Raw genomic sequence first — 18,174 nt, forward strand, 5'->3', positions numbered from 1 at the left:
AACTTTCAGGATGCTAAACACCTACTTTCCCTTGCCCGTGACAATGAACGTTAGAGTTGGAGATGCTAGTCCACGATGATAACCTGGAGACACTTATGAAGCGGGTTGTCATCGTGGACAAGTATCCGAACTTTCCATTGAAGTCGCACTTGCCCATCCATTTAGCTGGAGGAGTGGATACTCCTTCGTCACTGAATGAAGGCTGATCGGGTCCAATGCCTGTATCCAAGAGCCCTATTATCACACCTTCACCATAGTTTGCTTGTTTCCATAGTCCGTATCCTTGGTGTAACCCCAAGAAGTCAGGACTATGAGTAGTTAGCAAAGAAACCGTTTTCTCGAGATGAGCCGACAAAAACCCTTCTTTGGTTTCCATTGCTTTCACTTCCTCTGGTGTCAATTTAGTTGTAAATCCAGTGACCACAGTGCGTTATGCATGAATTATCCTCTGCTGGTTTGAGTTTGCAATAGTTTCAGGCAAAAATGACTGATACCAACTCTCTAAATCTGATTTTACAAAAAAAATTCGAGGAGACAGGCTTTTCGAGAAAAACAATGTATGATTGGAGGCTATTTTGCTTCTCTTGTGCAACTGCTAGTGATAAGTAGAACAAGAAAGCAAAACCATGAAGATATATGATATGCATTGCTGCATCTTTTTTGTTCTCCATCTTATAATTTGGTTAAAAGAAGTTGGACGTAAAGAGGTGTGTTAGTTTACCATTTTAAGTTGCTATTTATAATTAGATTATTGTGATTAGCAGAGATAAACATTTGCTGGATTTAGTAATGCTCGCAGGTGGTGGCGATGAAGCTTATGCATATCACTAAATAGATTAATTTGATTGGATTGAATTTGGAGGATGTTCTTGCGTAGTGCGTTGCCAACTGGTTTATCGTTCTTGTTAAAACCTTAACCATCCATTCAATAATAATGTGGTAATACAAGGATTAAGCATCAATAATGATGGTTATCACATGTTTCATGGCACCATTTTCTCTTGTTTGCAAGGATTAAGCATAAAACCTCTAGTACAACCATTTCCAATACAATCAAAGTTAAAGGCAGGAAGAGCAACATCAGGTAAACAGAAATCCCAAAAATGAGGATTTGAGAGGGAGAGACCAAGGTGAGCTAAAGGATCCGCAACACCAAGCCAGGAATATCATTGATGTTAGAGTTGACTCTCAAAGGAACTCCCCATTGACCTTGCACAGCTTCAATGATGAACTTAGAGTCCCCCTCCACCATCACTTTACTGAAACCCTTGTGCCTAGCACACTAGAGCCATTCTCGCAAACCCATCACTTCTGCTACCGAAATAGTAGCACCATCAAGATTAAGAGCCCCCGTCCCAATCATTTGTGAATTACTGTTACGGAGCACAAAGGCAGCATCAGCACGGTTGTTCGAAACTGAACCATCAAAATTGAATTTAACCACATTGTGTTGGTCAAGAGGATGCCATTTAATAAAGGAAGAGATAGGTAAAGCCTCCTTGGGGTCACACTTCCACTTAGCCTTCAGAAAAGCCGAACCAACACTACCGGCTATAGAAACACAACAAGCCAGGACCGAAGGCACACTTCTGAACACCAAGTTATTTCTTTCCGTCCAGATTTATCAGTAGTTCAAAATTAATTTACTAAGATCAGAAAGGTTGTCTTTTTCATTAGAACTTAAGGATTCTAGCCAATCAAAAAAGTTATCATTAGTAATAATGTTATCATTGTTACAAATACCAAAAGTTGAGCTCCAAACTTTAGTAGCAAAATCACAATTACAAAAGAGATTGGTCTTCTTCAGCTGTATTACATAACGAACATAACTTATCAATATTTTTAACAAAACAACTTAAGCATTTTCTAGTTTGCAATCTTTCCTGAATCATAAGCCAATCAAACATTTTAACCTTAGGAGGAATAGTTAGCTTCCACATTTTCTTTAACAAAGTAAAGTGATTACTAGAGTGATTTTTCCGATCTTGTAGCTGGGTAATAGACTTAATAGAAAAGTTCCCATTATTGGTTAAACCCCAAATTAACTTGTCCTTCAACTCTTGTAAAGGGAGGGGGATACGACAAATTTTTCTAGTGATGTCACCATCAACTATAGTAGCTCATTTAATGCTATCCTAACTATTAAAGTTGCTTACTTTAATATTCCAATCAATATTATTTCTATCATTCACGGGAATTAGATGAAAATGGGGGTAAGGAAAAACCCGTTGATGGGTCCAGAAGAATATGTCCATCATTACCCACAATCCATCTCATTCATTCATGGATGATGTTATCATTAGAAAGAATGCCTTTCCAAGCAAGTAGTTTTGTTTAATCTTCGAATTTAAAAAATTGGACTTATGTAAGTAGTTACTTTTGACTATTTCAGCTCACCAATTACCTTTATTGGTTAGAACTTTCCAGCCTAATTTGGATAAACAAGCATTGTTAAAATGATCAATCCGTTTGACTCCTAAACCACCCTGATTCTTTGGAGAACGAACCTTCTTCTAGGCCATTGGTCCTAGTTTAGTATTTCTCCCCCAAAAGAAATCTCTGCATTCTTTATCAATTTTAGTTGTTACCCTATTGGGGCCCTTAAGGCAAGACATTACATGATTCAACATCTCGATGAAATTAGAAATAATAAGAGTTAGTCTCCCGGCCCTTTCCAACCAGCAAACTTTTGCTTCACTCGTTTAATTAATTCTATCTCGTTAACCGGATCATTCCAGAAAACTATATTATGAATCCCTAAGTACTTCCCAATAGTGGTTTTATGTTGAATGCTCAAGATATTCACAATATTGTTCCTATCTTGGTTGATAGTATTATTTGAAAAATAAATAGAAGATTTATGAAAATTTACTTGTTGACGTGTAGCTGATGCAAACATCTCAAGGATTTGAAGGACATTCATGGCCCCTTTAGGGGTAGCTCAGGCAAAAAGTAGACAATCATTTGCAAAAACTGGGTTCGAAAATCTGAATCCCCCTGGGGACGATAGGATTTTTCCCAGGGGATTTACGGGTAGAAGCCAAACGATTAAAATATCTAATAAGCGGTTCCATACATAAAATAAAAATGTAAGGTGACAAGGGGTCATCCTGTCATATGCCACGTTTAGGATAGAAATAACCATGCGGAGAGCCATTAATTAAAATGGAGAAATTGATGTAATGCATTCCATTATTAAGTTGATCCATTTCTCATTAAAACCAAAGCGAATTAGAACATGCCTTATGTAATCCCAATTTAAAAGGTCATAGGCTTTTTCCAAGTCCAGTTTAATACCCATGGTTCCCGTCTTGCCTTTCTTTACCTTGAAGCTGGAAAATAACTCATGGGCAATTAAGATATTATCGTGAATGGAATGCCCCAGAGTAAAGGCACCTTGATTAGCAAAAATGCATAGGTCAGGCAAAGGCTTAAGCCTTTTAATAATAATTTTCGTTATAATTTTGTAACTAACATTACAAGGACAAATGTGTCTTTAATTGGACACAGTTTCAAGATTATCCACTTGTGGAATTAAGGCAATATTTGTATGGTTAATAAACCTTAGGCTTGAATTATTTTGAAAGATATCTTTAATCATAGGAATAATAATATCTTTAACCTCTTCCCAACAACCTGTAAAAAGCAACACAAAGACCATCAGGTTCGGGTGCTTTCAAAGCACTAGTGCTATTCACCGATTCCCAAATTTCCTCATTTGAAATACATTCAAGGAGTTGAATATTATGCGTATGATCAATGCAAGGAGTTATGATATCAACCATTGTAGCCAATGTCTCCTGAGAAGGGGAGCTATCACAAGAACAACGCAGTTTAAATTCCTACACAAAAACTTGCTCTAAACCTTCCCCAGAATTCCACCAAAAACCATTACTATTTTTAACACATTTTATTTCGTTTCTTTTCTTACGGATAGAAGCCACCATTTGAAAATATTTAGTATATGCATCTCCCAATTGAAGCCACTTAACCTTGGCTTTTTTAGCCCACATAATTTCCTCTTATTGTATAACTCTGTTAAGCTCACTTCTAATTTTAACCTCTTCGTCCATGCTTATAGAGTTATCTTGATCCCTCATAACCTTATTTTGAATATCTTAGAGAGAGGTTAAAAGCTTATCTTTACCATCTTTGACATTACCAAAGGTCACCTTATTCCACTTCCTTACCAAATACTTGAATGTCCCTGAACAAACAACAAAATTTTCTTGTGGCCTTTAAGTATTTGTACAAGTGCTTTTGACAAAATTCCTAAAATTAGGATGATGTAACCACATAGCTTCAAATTTGAAGGAACAAGAACCTTTTCTAACAGGGTTTACATTATTAGTAAGATGGGACTATGATCCGATCCAAAGATAGGAAAATTATGTAAGGAATAGTCATGGAACTCCCTCAAACATTGAGGATTAACACCATGATCAAGTCTCTCATAAATTATAGTGTTGTCACTATGACCATTGGTCCAAGTATTAGGAACAAGTTAGGGAAATCAAGTCGCCCCTATTTAGAAAATTAATGAAGTTATTAATGTAGGTAGTAGTATTGGAACAGCCCCCAAGCTTTTCAGTGAAGTCCACAAAATTATTGAAGTCTCCAATTAAACACCAAGGGTGGTTTGCCGGTTTATCTGCTAAAATTTGATCCCAAAGATTAGCTTGTAAATGTTTATGAGGATAAGCATAAACAAAGGTAATGAATTGCACCTTATCATTATGCAAATCTTTAACTACACAGTGGATAAAACGAGGTGAAGAGCTTAAAACAGTAATGCTAATGGAAGATGAGTTCCAGAACAAACAAACCCCACCAGCTCTGCCAGCGAGATTGCAGCAAAAAAACCTGATCAAAGTGCCTACAGTAGAAATTGCTTTGGACCTTGTCTATGGACATCTTAGTTTCAAGCAAGTAAAAAAAACTAAAATTACTACTAAAATTAGGTCTCCTAAGACCCCTACAATTCCATACCATGCACTTCATTGATCAATATTTTTGAGCTCACAATCATCCAATACAATGCTGAATGACCTTTTCAATTTAGCAAATTGGGTCGCCCGAAATATTTTAATCATTGTTTAGTAGAGGTGGAAAGTAAAACTTGGCCCCAACAAGATAAGATTAACTTAAAGTGAAATTAAAATTTGAAAAGTTAGTTGAAGAGTTGATAATGTTGATTGAGTAAACCCAAGGCCAAGGTCATACCTAGCTAGCATTTTCAATTCAGTTCAATCAGTAACTGAGTAAACCACAAGATTTAGGAAACTGGGGGATACAGGATTCCAAAGCACCTTGGCAACAGTCAAAAAATGAGAACCCGCTAGACATCTAATTATCCATAACTATCAACTATACTATTACCTCGTCACCTTCTCTATAACAGTATTACCACACCCCAGTTTAACGCACAGGGAAGACTAAGTGCACGATGTAACAGCAGTTAAACAATCCGCACACAAATGCTAAAACTAATCCTTCCATGGTACGATGGTCGATGAATGATAAATAAAAGAAGATAGACCCATTCTATCAATAATAAATATAAGTTTGCAATTCATAGCACAACACTGACACTCCGTCTCACGTGCAACTAGGCCAAAATGAAGTACATAGAATAAAATGCATCATAGCATGTTATCATATTGTCTGCATTTTCCAGCAGACCCAAGTTCTTGAATCTTGCAAAAGAGGAAACTACATAAAAAATGTGTTTCCATGATATATGTCCGTACGTTGAAAATGTAACCAACACCCTCAATAGACAAGGAAATAAAGATCATTGAAGAAAGAAAGAAAAAAGATCAAACACTCGTACAAAGATTTGAGAAATAAAAGAGTACATGTCAGAAATTCCATTTGCATCAAGTTTGGAAATCACCTTTACTCTGCCTTCCTATTTACTTTTAGGTATGGCAAGGCTCCAATCACGTTGTCATAGTCACTTCGACTAACTGCATGCTGCACATAGCAAAAGCCAAACTAACATAAGAAACCAAGTAGCAGTACTAAACCCGTGGGCATCTAGATGGTGGGGGTGTGTGGGTTGAGTGCTGGGTAATTGGTGGGCTATGGACCTATGGTTCATTTAGATGAGCTATATGCGTTCATTTGGACGAGCTAGATGGGTTTATAAGAACCAAGTAACATAAGAAAACATTATTTTTTCCCTTTTCCCATGAAGAGATCACTCCAAAGCTTCTCCTTTCCCAATTTCAACAGTTCACTCTTTCCAAATTGCAAGCTACTGAGGGTATTGCCTTGCCTTTTGAAGTTGAGCTTTAAAACAAGCCAACTCAAAAAAATAAAAAAAATCACACTGATAATGATAAATGCTATGAACAAATGAAGCATACAATAGACAAGATGGCAAACTCAAATGGGTAATGGATGAGAAGACAATCATTATTTCTCTAGAACAAGAACGAATGATAAAGCGATTGCAAACTATGCACCACTTTTTTCAAAGTTCACGAACAAATTGTTGATACGTGAGAAGAAACCATTTCTTGCTCAAGTTTCACTTGAACTGGTTCTAAAAGTAATCAGGGTTCAGAACAAGCCCTTAAAATCATGGTAATATCGCAAATTAAATTCAAACCTAAACTCCTTGAGTCAAACGTTGAATGTTTCAAAGAAAATCATTCTATAACAAAACACTAGACAATTGAAAGTGGAGGGAAATATATACTAATTGAAAGTGGAGATAAGTTACACAAAACGCACCATTTTGGAGAGTCGAGTTCTCCTCTTGGCATTCTTCTTTACAAGCAAATGTTGCTTTCCAGCTCTCCTCCGAACTATTTTTCCTCTACCCGTCACCCTGAAGCGCTTCGCCGAAGCCTATCAACAATAATTCACCAAATACTTACCACTTAGATGTCAAAACAAATAAAATTTTCAAGCTAACAATTAAACAACAAGAAACAACAGCCCAAGTTGGATTTGATTGGGGGAATTCACAGTTCAAGGTTTCACTAAGAATTTATTCGGTGGACTATTATCAAATTCCGATTCACTACTATACCAATAAAGAAGAGAATCATAATATCAACTCCAGATTCCAAATTGCTTATTTTCCAAAGATTTTCTGAGTAACCAAACAAAAAAGACGAACAATACCTTGTGGGTCTTCATTTTGTAGCCTTTGGCGGAGACGATGGTAAGAGAGCTAAGGCGGCGAGGAGGGGTGAAATTGATAGCGGAGAGCTTGTGGGGAAGAAGCGAGTCCAACCCAGAAATGCTATGCGATTGCGAGGAACTGAGTCTCAAGGGTTTGGGCCTCTTGAAGTTACCGAGTTGAACTGAGCCGTGATTGAGTTGAGTTGGGTAAGAGCACGATGGGTAGTATCTCAGACCAAACGATGCCGCCATGGTCATGGTTACACCTACACAAGCCATTCTTACTTTCTCTTCTTCCACTGACAGCAAACGCTTATGGATGAAGTTTGTACTCCTCATATCCTCATATCCGTTGTGTTATATACAGGGGGTCATCTCGCCTCCGGACCGATTTTATATGGGCCGTTTGATGCACATCCTACGGCTGTCAATTAATTTTTCTTTTTAATGGTTTTCACATCAAAAAGCCTCTCTTTCCTCTATCTCTTCTCCCTCAATTCCACATCAAAAAGTTCGAAACTTGATCAGTTTTTCTTCTCTCTCTCCTCTCATTTTCCAGAAACCATTTCAATTTCACCAAAAAAAAAAAAAAAATAAATAAATAAATCTGGCTCTCTCTCCTCTTTCAACTCTGCACTCGTTAGTCCCTTTTAGCGGGGGTCTCCTCAAGCCTTCGAGTGATCTATTGCTTTTTTCTTTTTCTCCTTGAATGGGTTTCACGTTAAATCACAAATTTCACAAATTTCTTCTCTCTCTGCAATCTATTGCTTGGCGGTTCGGAAATTTTAATTTCTGGGTTAGAGTAAATTATGTCTCTTAATTTTAACTCAATTGGAGCAATACTCCATCAACTCATCAAAACGTGCAGATCCTTCAACTAAAAATCTATTCTCCCTCAACTTTAATTCAATTGGAGAAATAATTCTTTAACTTTAACCCAATTGTAGTAATGATCCTTCCAACATAACTCGTTTTGACAAAATTTTTTACGTAGTTGACGAAAATGACCATAATTACACTTTGATGAGTTGAGGAAACCCTTATTATATAAATAGGTATTCCAACATAACTTATTTTGACAAAATTTTAACGAAATTGATGAAAATAACTATATCTACACATTTTAATAAGTTGAGGGACCAATAGTAATGAATTTTTAGTTGAAAAATCATTGCTCCAATTTAATTAAAGTTAAAAGATCATTTCTACAATTTACTCTTGGGTTATAAGCGTGTTCAGAAAATACCCAAACATTGAAATAAATTGCTTGGAGAGTGAGAAATGGTGAAGAGAAGATGGTAAATGAGAGAGGCGTTTCGTTTCGTACAGAGAGGAAAAATAATTCCAACTAACCCTGACCGTTCAGTTTTTATCAAACGCTTATTCTTGAAGGATCCCGACCCGAGGATCTCCCGGGAACGGATCCGGAGAGGATTCGAGTCCATTTACGGGCAGGGGAAAGGAGAGATTTTTCTGTGTAACTAGAACACGGATGATACGCACTATGTGTTACTATATAAATAATGAGATATATGTGTTCAAAAATTAATAATTTAAAAATAAAATCTCACGGATCAAAACTCCGAAAATAACACGGAACAAATAAAGAGTCACGAATTCGGTCTTGTTTTGTTGGGGAGGGTGAAACTGGTAGGGTAGGGCAACAAGCTAAGAGCAGCTACTGTAAGAGATTTTCCTGGGGATTTTTCGAGTAGGTTTTTGGGTGTGAACATTTGAATGTCAAGGCATTCCCCATGGCTTTTAAGAATATCACAATGAATTCTCAACGGACAACGGCCAGAGATTCTGTAAATATCCAGTCACTAATCATACAAAACATTTCAAAGTTGGGGGTTAAATTGGAAAGCCGACATCGGTTAATAATAATTTTCTCCATCACCCCCAAAACCCACTTCCTCTAACCAGACCAAATCGTTCCCTGAATATTTGGGTTTAATAGTAATCGTAATTCCCACACAAAACTACATGACCAAAATCCTCCATCTGATTCTTCTAGTGCACGCAACAAATGTAAACCGTTAAGTCCTCTTCGGGCAGAGACTCACTTCCCACCCATCGACATTCTACTCCGGAAACAAACAGACAAGGAAAAGTTCAAACCTAACCCTCTTGACTTTCATCCTTGGCTAGCCTGATCATGTCATCAATTCGGAGAATTGTAATAGCTGCTTCAGTTGCAAACTGCCAAACCAAAAAAGTTTCAAGTTTACAATCATTGCAAGGCTGTTAGTTATCTATCTTCACAGATTATCCTAAATTATTACTGATTTGTATGTAGGATTTGGTACCTGAATGATCTTCACTTTACTCATTGCAGGCTCAATGACTCCGGCTTCTAGGTTGTTACGAACTTCTCCCTTTAATAGGTCCAAGCCCATGCTGCAACAATAGTAGAGCATTCACCATAAGTATGCAGTCACAGAATGTGCAAGGATTTTATGCACCCAAGAATCATATGACGGAATATAATTTTAGTTGCACTGTTATCATATTGGCTTACTTTTGTAAGTCTATTGTTGCATATGAGCAAGTATAATGACAATGCTACAGAATTCAATATACAGACACCGCAAACAATGACAACTGTGGAAACCAATAATATAAAATTGGGCAGAATGCCCCGACAATACTCAGAAAATACCTAGAATAATCCTTATCCTTCTTGTCAGTCCTGTTTGTTGCCTTGGTTTGTGCCCTGTGGTGGTTGGCCCGTAGTATTGAAACTAAATCTGTAGAATCCTTGGCAGCATTGACAGCAAGAACCTAAACCAGATAAAAGTCGCAATAGAAACTCCATTAACATACGAAAAATAGCAGAACACAACAAAAATACACAATTTGCAATAAGATGTTTAGAACCTTTGGTATAATCAACAAAGATTCAGCAAACTCGGCAATTGCCAACTGCTCACGTGATCCTAATGTTGTAGCAAAACCCTCCAAATACAGAGACAATGCAGACTCAACTGCACCTCCACCTGGTACTACCTGTATGGTAAATACATCAACGAATTAGATATGCAAATAACAAGAAACTCTCAATAAAAAGACAACACCAAACTCAGTGGTGAAACCTTCACAGTTTTATCTTCATATTTCCATTGAAAAATACATTTCAAGTTCTTCCACACCTCCCCCAAAAAATTGCATTGGACAAATCAAATAAATAACCATAAAACCCATTTCGCATGAAAAAAATACCTCATTAATAAAAAATAGCGTCAAATATAATTTAGTTCAGAAGAAAGTAAATTTAAAATGGTTCTGATCCTTTTCTTATCACTTATGTAGTAAATAAATTATACCGTGTTAGATTCTAGAGTCCTCTTGACAATAGACAAAGCATCATGAAGAGCTCTTTCCATCTCATCAAGCATATAGTCATTTGCACCTCTGAGAATCAACGACACCTGAAAAGAATATATTCAGAAAATCAGTCCATACCATAAGATTATAGATAATGTCCTACATATAAAAGTATAAACTTCACAATAACTTGAAGCAATTAGAACTCAACGTCAAGCACGGAAAAATGTTAAAAATTAATTAAACTCACTGCACTGTTATTTTTGGTTCCTTTTATCAAAATCACATCATCATCAGAAATGCGCTCCTCCACAACTTCATCTGCAGATCCAAGAAGTGACGTATCAAACGTTTCCTCCCCTTCCATATCAGCGAAAGTTGAAACCTACAGGTAAAAAACAAAACCAAGATGACATAATTATACAACATATGGATCTACTTTCTGATAAATAAATAAAAAAGACATAAATACAACATTTGTGAACAAGTTGATTGCTTTCGGTTAAGTATTGTTTAGTACTACACCGATGTATTGTTTCAAGAGTTCACTGATGTATTGTTTTCAAGTATTCCACCGAAAATTTACGTTTAGCTTCTTCACAAAATTTTTTTGCATATTTATGTATTGTTTTCAATTTATAGGCTGATGATCAGGACATGACACATGATGATTCCAAAAGAAAATAGTATTGCAAAAGAAACTATTTCCATTGAACACGAGTGATAGCTGTACTCCAAAATAAATCCAAATGAAAATTAATCTGCTAGACAATTATACAATTAGAGAAGCACATGAAGAATATTACCATTGTTGCACCTGTAGCCTTAGCAACATGGCGCATATCTTCTTTCTGAACACGTCTGACTGCAATAGCCCCAGCCTCCACAAAATACTGAAATTACAATCAAGGATATAAAGTTTATGCAATTGCCAAGCTTAGTACACCTGGTGCATGTGATAAACATTCATATACCCACGCCGGAAATATATAGAAGTACATTTGTATTTTGTATTTTCATAGCTCATTGTATGCCGAATAACAATAAAGGAGTTAAAATAAAGAGAGTACAACTACTAGTTCATCTCATAACATGGTTATGTTGAGACCTCAAACTTCTGCATTTCTGTATTAAACAACAGCATATCTTATAGGCATAAACACGTATTGAAGAGGATAAGAGTAACATATCGTAAAGATGATACACAATTTTCAAACAAGAGAACCTACAAAAGAAAAACAATTGCCAAAAACATTAACCGTGAGTGTTCAGCCATTCAAATTTTTGGGCATATGACCAAGCTAAAATTAACCCATAATATATAAAGACTTAAAAATAATGATAATAAGGGAGCTGCTATTTGCAATCCATAAAAATCATCATGCACTCCTTAGGAAAAAAAAAAAACAAAATAAAAGAGAGTGCAGGATATTTTATTAGAGTGTTAATAATCTAGTACTTCAAAATAAAAAAGTTAGAGAAACAAATCACAAAAGAATCTTGCCTTGAGTGCCATGTCGTCAATCCCTTTTGTGGTCAGAATAACATTTGCTCCAACTTTCAGAAGTTTCTCAATACGCTCTTTTGTCATATCAGCTTCTCTGCAGAGATAAATATCATCAGTACATTGCCAAACGTACAATTAAGCATCAAAAGATGTCTTTTTATGACATAACAATCCATCAATAAAGAAAAGTGATTGAAATCCTTTCCCAAGCATAAGCAATCCCAAACCTATCTGTTTGAGACAGTTAACATCTGCACAAGCAAATTCCATAATTCTATTTGGGCGTATCAATTTCAGTGATTAAAGGGCAATTGAGCTAAGTCTTCTTAGCAGTATTGAGAAAAGGATTGCATAATATATCAGCAGAATCACCTATTCTATACCACAGCATGCCAACTGTGTTCATACCCTCCAACGCATGCTATGGACAGGGTCTGCAAAGCTGGCTGTGTGATATACATATACAATGATATGACATATACAACTTAAAAAGAAAAATAAGGTCCATCATCTTATCACCTTTGGCGAATCTTTTCAAGCTCCCTGGGATCACTAACTAAAACTTGGACACCCATTTGCATTTTGGTCTTCTGAAGATTAAAGTCAAGACAGGCAATCTTCGCAGGGGAAACTCTCAGTGGCATTCCTTGTGCAGCACGGCCTGTATTTAGTGCATAACCAGTTAAGAGATAGCTATCTCTTGCACTTTTTCCATGAGCTTTCAAAATATTAATCCCCTGAAAATCAAAAGAGCAACTAAGACAAAGTACAAAGGTAAATACAAACAAAAGATAGAATAACATAAGGAAGCATATGAGCACATGACGAAACTTCATGACCCCGTATACACAACTACTAAGTACCAACCTTGATTGGGTACTTGACTTCCCCCCGAGCATTGGTCATCTTTACAGCTTGTACTGCATCTACAACCTAGAAAAACCAATTATATACTAGTATCGTTAAAACACACAAGGAGAAAAAAAAAAAAAAAAAAAAAAACCTAAGGGTTTAACTTTTGCTCCTGAAACCACAGATAAGATTTGCCAATTAATAAACTTTACACGAGAAAGGAGTTCATATGGGTGATAAATCCAGCACCAATTAGCCCTTAAGAAGATAAAATTTCAATCCAAACAGCATACCATATTTGCAAAGAAGTCACTGTCACCACCTATCAACTTTGAGGACATGCTTGTCTTTGCACAATTTACTAGAGAATCTTTTCCAAGCTTGTCAACCTGGAAAAATCAAAACACAATCAATTAAACAAACAGGAACGCTTTTTGTATAAAATGTTTTACAGATGAACCACAAAATTTCTACATGTCAAATCATATGGCCTAGAGACTATCATGAATTGTGACTATGAACATATGAGCAGTGAGCCTTCTTGGCAAGAGTCAATTGAATATCCAAAACTATTAATTTCTGTTCACAATGTATGCAACCCTTCCAAACCTCTAAAAAAGTTTAAGAGAGAATTCCTGCATACTCTGTATGGCCAAAGTGAAATTTAATCCAACAACAAGAGACCCTTCTACTACACACATCGAAAGAAGATTTCTCTGAAGGGGCCTCACCTTCACAGCTAACTTTTCCTCAACATATTTGCATGCTTCCCTCATAGCAAGCTGTACAGAGGGTGATATGATCAAACATAAGAGGTTCAAATACAATAGAAAAGCATCATGTTATAAGCCACAAAATATTTTAGAAGCAAATGCAGTTGCTAAATATGGAATCTGAAACAGAAAAGAAACAAGAAGAGGTGCTCACTCTGTAACCACTGATTATGGATGTTGGGTGAATCTTATTCCTTACAAGATCATTTGCTCTCTGCAGAATTAGAAGCAAACCGTTGATTCCTAGTTAAAATCTTTTAGAGCATAAGATGCTTCTAGAAAAGCATATGGGGTGAGGAGAAAAACCAGACAGGATTACCTTAAGCAACTCTGCAGCTATAATGACCACTGACGTTGTCCCATCTCCAACTTCTCGATCTTGAAGCTCAGCCAACTCCACAAGCACCTACGCACGTATAAATGCATTTTCAGACATGTATAAATGCATCTATAGTATAATATTTGCAAGAAATAACCAACTTTTACACACCTTGGCAGCAGGATGCTCAACTTCTAACATCTTGAGTATAGTAGCTCCATCATTAGTAATAGTCACATCACCGATATCGTCGACAAGCATCTGCAATGACCAACCAATAAACATAGTAAACCAGCTGAAACCCTTGCATACTTAATTTATAATATTGTGCAATTGGGCTGTAAGATTCAGTCTTCCACTTGAAAAACATCAACTCCACTAGTGATTTGAAGCATACGAATTCACCATAAGGACAAAAATAAAAGAATGAAACTCCACACCACCATGAGGGGCCCCTTTTTGAGTGATTATGGACGAGCCAAAATCACTTATAGAGTGCTTAGCAAAAATTGAACAGTGATTTAATGAGATTTAAAATCACTTGAAGTAATTTTATGAAGAAGCCCGAGTAAGGTGCTTCTCCTTGGAAGTGAATTTTTTGAAGAATCAGGGAATCTTACAGGGCTTCTAATCAAACTTTTGAGATACCAAAATCACTAACGAGTAAAAGCACTTCTATAGAAGCACTATTAATGGCAAACATAAAAAATTAACTGAAATTTTGAAGCTTTTAAGTAGTAAAGTACACCAAACAACATTACTAGTGGTATAAAGTAGAAATAAGTCAACTGAAACCTCATACGCACATAACATCTCAGATTCATGCAAATATACATATATATATATAGAGAGAGAGAGAGAGAGAGAGAGAGACCTTGTCGAGGCCAACGGGGCCGAGTGAGGACTTGACGATGTTTGCAACAGCTTGGCAGGCCATCACTGTGTTCATCAAAATAAAGTCGGACAAAATTAGCAGCATTTCAGTAAGAAACCTAAAATGGAAAACCCACAAGGGGGAGAGAGAGAGTACCATTTTGGGTGCGGACGTCCTGACCGTACTGACGGTCGCCCAAGATATCGGGGGTCTGAGAGGACATGGTCATCGAACAGAGAGAGAGAGAGCAGAAACCCTAGATAAACCCTAGATCGGATCTTTGGAGGAAGGGAACCAAATGAGGGAGAAGTAGAAGGTGTTCAGTGTAAAAGCTGCCAGTCCCGAATGTCCACAATACACCCAAACGCAAAAGCACTTCTTGCTTCGGCAGTTCAAAACGGCCTGCGCCAATTTTGCCACACTGCGCAAAAACGGAAGGGTTTCATGTGCGACGACGTCGTTTTATTCAGAGTCCACAATACATCCTAAATAAAGCCCGTTATTCCATGTAGGCTGCGTTATGGGCCTGGACCTCTTTATCTTTACACTTTTTCGTTTTCGGATCTTATTAACTCCCTCCAAAATAAAAGGTGTTTATTATTATTTTTTTTAATACATCGATATTTTTACATTAAATAAAATGGGAGTTCGGCTAAGCCACACAAAGGACAACCTAATTTGGTATCGAATTGCTCTCCTACAATGCCCTAGGTCTGCTGCTACGTTATTTTCGAGCTCATTGGGACTTCAAACTAGGTGAAACGGAGATGACGGGTTGCAATAATGTTGGCACATATGGCTAGTTCTCTATCGAAAGAGAACTTCGATCTGGTGTTAGTATTGCTTTGGAGTATTTGGAAGGAACGAAATGCATGCATTGCTTTGGAAGGGATCGGCCTTACCCCTAGTGGGCAATGGAAACTCAATTACAAGCTCAAGCATGGCTGCTTGAATACAAAAGATGGCATGATGTGAAGTCGAAGTGCAGAACAGACAGGTTACATGAATGGAAGAAACTGGAGGAAGGATGGATTAAATGTAATTTTGATGGCGCTTTGGACGAGAACGGAGCATTATGAGGCATTGGGGTGGTGGTCGTCAGGAATGCCTTAGGGGAGTTCATTGCTGCCATCGTGAAGAAATTAGGCAAGGTCAGCTTGCCCATGCTTCCCAAGGTTGCTAACTTGTTGCTGCTCGTGAAGCAGCTCTGTTTGCATAGTAGTGGTCGACGGCACAGGTTGAAATAGAGGGTGATGCTCTAGTGGTAATTTCTGTAGTCTAACTCAATGTAGCAGCTAACAACGACCCCTTTGGACATCTCTTGGATTATACACGCAAGATATTGCAGTCCTTCACGAAGTGGAAAGCTTCTTGCAGACAAAAAGAGGCGAATAAGGTGGCTCATCGTTTAGCTAGGCTAAGTTTAAATTTAGAACATCCAGTTTCATTGTTTGAGGAACCTCCCAATGTAATTTCCGATCTTCTATCGGAGGATAGTATTATTAGTTAAGTTGTTGGTGCGGGATACTCTTCTTTTCTTCGACCAGGATAAAATATCCGATAAGCCCATTATTAGCACAATATCCTCTGGTTGTACGTATACCCCTTTATTTAATGAACATCATCCTTGAATTTCAAAAAATAAAAATAAAAAAAAAAAAAAAAAAATATCATATCACTAAATTGCTACTCCTGATGGAACAACTGACATTTAAAATGTTCGGAATTTATGAACTAAATGGTTTTGTAAAATGAAAAGGCTGTCAGCATAAGCTTGCTAACTAGAAAATTACAAACAAACAAAAAAGGAAAAATTTTCTTCTTAACCAAACACTCTTTTCTTTATTTCTTTATGTACCCAACATTATCTTATCTTACGCACACTCTTTGGAAAATAAAAAATTCTCATCTAAAAAAGTCAAAGATTGTTGCAGTTCAAATTTTATTAGAAGTGTAGTTGTGTAAATCCTAATAAATTATTTGTAGGATTCGATAAATATTGAAATTGTATTACTCAGAGAGCAATAATAAATAAGCACAAGAATATGACACACAGAATTTCAAAACTCAATTTATATTTTCATATCTTCTTCTTCTCCAACAAATAAAGATCCACAATTCCTACCCTCACCCCCACAGAGAGAAAGACATAATTTGAATTTGAGAATTAGAGATGAAGAATTAGGAGGTTCTAAAGCAACAGCAACCAACATTGTTTCTTCTCCTTCAACTTGTTCACCCACAAGGGTGGTTGGTGTTGGTCATCCTCTGCAATTCCACCTTGTAAGAAGATTAATTGCGTCCAAGGTGACCGACGCCGCCCTGAGCCTTAGATTATGACTTCTTCTTCCTCCTCCTACGATGACCCGTGCCTCGATATCTTTTTCAACGTGCGACCACCACCACCACCACAAGCATCCGCGACCCATAGTTCCCGCACTGACATTGCCCAATCGCTTGGTCGCCTGGTCCCATAACCCCCTCACCACCGTCAAGCTTATCTAAAACCTCTCCACAAATCACTTCTGTTCGAGCAGGATTTCTAGGTCCGGTATCTCGCACAGCTCCCTGAGGGAATGGCACTTTGTTGGTTATCGGGCAAGTTTTTGCTGCTTTGTGTGCTACATGATAAGTTTGTAGTTAGTTTGAAATGTGCCTTTGGCAGGCCTTTGGTTTAGGCCTTGTGGCTCACAATCAAAACTAACAAGGGTCTGAGCGTGTCACTGCTATCTTTGTATAACAGATTGTTGAATAAATGTGATTTAAGTTTATTGCTTGCACCCCAAGTTACTTAGATTTCTTGTTTATCAAAGGATTATCACAGATGGGTTAAGTTTGCATTAAGTTCTTAATGAAAGAGGTTCAAGGCCCTTCCAACTATTTCCTTTATCACAATTTACTTTAATGAAACCAGGCTTATTAACTTAACCAGATTTGAATGTAAATGAAACTTTTAAGTAGAAAACAATTGAAAATGACTTAAATACATGAAGGAAAGTACATTAAACGACAGATCTACTACATATAAGTGTAAACAAAAGAGACTCGGGCAAGATTTAACCTTGCGGGCAAGGTTAAACTTCTTGCAGCCATTTCTTTTTTGTGTTTACAGAGGTTTATATGCAATGAAGGGTGAAAAGTAAATAGGTTTTACACGAGGGATTGATACTGCAACACTAAGGGAAAGTAGCAGAGTTTTTACACTAGACAAAAGATGGTTTTTCCTAAGGGAACTATAGCTAAAAATGACTGACTCTGGATAAGATTCAGCTTTCTGGGTACGAATTAGCTTAAGTGCTGAGTTTGTATGTCTTTTAATTGGTTGTTTGAGTGTGCTTGTCTCTGGTGTCTCTTTCTCATTTTATAGGCAATTTGGCTCGACTGT

At 37.0% G+C, this 18,174-nt stretch overlaps 2 protein-coding genes across 4 annotated transcripts; both read right to left on the reverse strand.

Moving 5' to 3' along the window:
• Positions 1 to 3,425: 3,425 nt before the first annotated feature.
• LOC137722575 (large ribosomal subunit protein bL35c-like) lies at positions 3,426 to 7,476 on the reverse strand. Of its 3 annotated transcripts, none has more exons than XM_068461610.1 (4): positions 7,138 to 7,476; positions 6,742 to 6,858; positions 5,897 to 5,976; positions 3,426 to 3,636 (listed from the first exon to the last, which is right to left on the reverse strand). In XM_068461610.1, the coding sequence occupies exons 1-3, from the start codon at positions 7,474 to 7,476 to the stop codon at positions 5,899 to 5,901; spliced, it is 534 nt and encodes a 177-aa protein (XP_068317711.1). In that variant the 3' UTR covers positions 3,426 to 3,636; positions 5,897 to 5,898. The 3 variants fall into 3 exon arrangements, with proteins under 3 accessions (XP_068317711.1, XP_068317713.1, XP_068317710.1); XM_068461612.1 differs by lacking the exon at positions 3,426 to 3,636 and adding an exon at positions 4,397 to 4,651; XM_068461609.1 differs by lacking the exon at positions 3,426 to 3,636 and having other exon boundaries at positions 5,639 to 5,976; positions 7,138 to 7,475.
• A 1,441-nt stretch (positions 7,477 to 8,917) lies between these two features.
• On the reverse strand, positions 8,918 to 15,200 carry LOC137722567 (T-complex protein 1 subunit alpha-like). Its single transcript, XM_068461600.1, has 17 exons — positions 14,946 to 15,200; positions 14,790 to 14,854; positions 14,087 to 14,176; positions 13,916 to 14,002; positions 13,751 to 13,810; positions 13,555 to 13,605; positions 13,117 to 13,212; positions 12,839 to 12,904; positions 12,491 to 12,708; positions 11,969 to 12,065; positions 11,271 to 11,357; positions 10,715 to 10,849; positions 10,464 to 10,568; positions 10,018 to 10,146; positions 9,800 to 9,921; positions 9,447 to 9,537; positions 8,918 to 9,339 (listed from the first exon to the last, which is right to left on the reverse strand). The coding sequence occupies exons 1-17, from the start codon at positions 15,016 to 15,018 to the stop codon at positions 9,259 to 9,261; spliced, it is 1,653 nt and encodes a 550-aa protein (XP_068317701.1). The 5' UTR covers positions 15,019 to 15,200; the 3' UTR covers positions 8,918 to 9,258.
• Between the last annotated feature and the right edge of the window lie 2,974 nt (positions 15,201 to 18,174).

This window comes from Pyrus communis, chromosome 17, assembly GCF_963583255.1.
Source record: "Pyrus communis chromosome 17, drPyrComm1.1, whole genome shotgun sequence".
NCBI lineage: Eukaryota > Viridiplantae > Streptophyta > Magnoliopsida > Rosales > Rosaceae > Pyrus > Pyrus communis.

What these genes read in the sequence shown, in the direction of transcription:
- LOC137722567 (XM_068461600.1), bottom strand. Translation starts at nt 15,018, where the DNA reads ATGACCATGTCCTCTCAGACCCCCGATATCTTGGGCGACCGTCAGTAC. An exon ending in GGACGTCCGCACCCAAAATG is followed by an intron (nt 14,855 to 14,945) that starts GTACTCTCTCTC and finishes TGATGAACACAG; the next exon opens with TGATGGCCTGCCAAGCTGTT. An exon ending in AAGGATAAGGATTATTCTAG is followed by an intron (nt 9,538 to 9,799) that starts GTATTTTCTGAG and finishes CTATTGTTGCAG; the next exon opens with CATGGGCTTGGACCTATTAA.
- LOC137722575 (XM_068461610.1), bottom strand. Translation starts at nt 7,476, where the DNA reads ATGAGGAGTACAAACTTCATCCATAAGCGTTTGCTGTCAGTGGAAGAA. An exon ending in ACAAAATGAAGACCCACAAG is followed by an intron (nt 6,859 to 7,137) that starts GTATTGTTCGTC and finishes TATTGTTGATAG; the next exon opens with GCTTCGGCGAAGCGCTTCAG. An exon ending in GAACTCGACTCTCCAAAATG is followed by an intron (nt 5,977 to 6,741) that starts GTGCGTTTTGTG and finishes TGCTATGTGCAG; the next exon opens with CATGCAGTTAGTCGAAGTGA.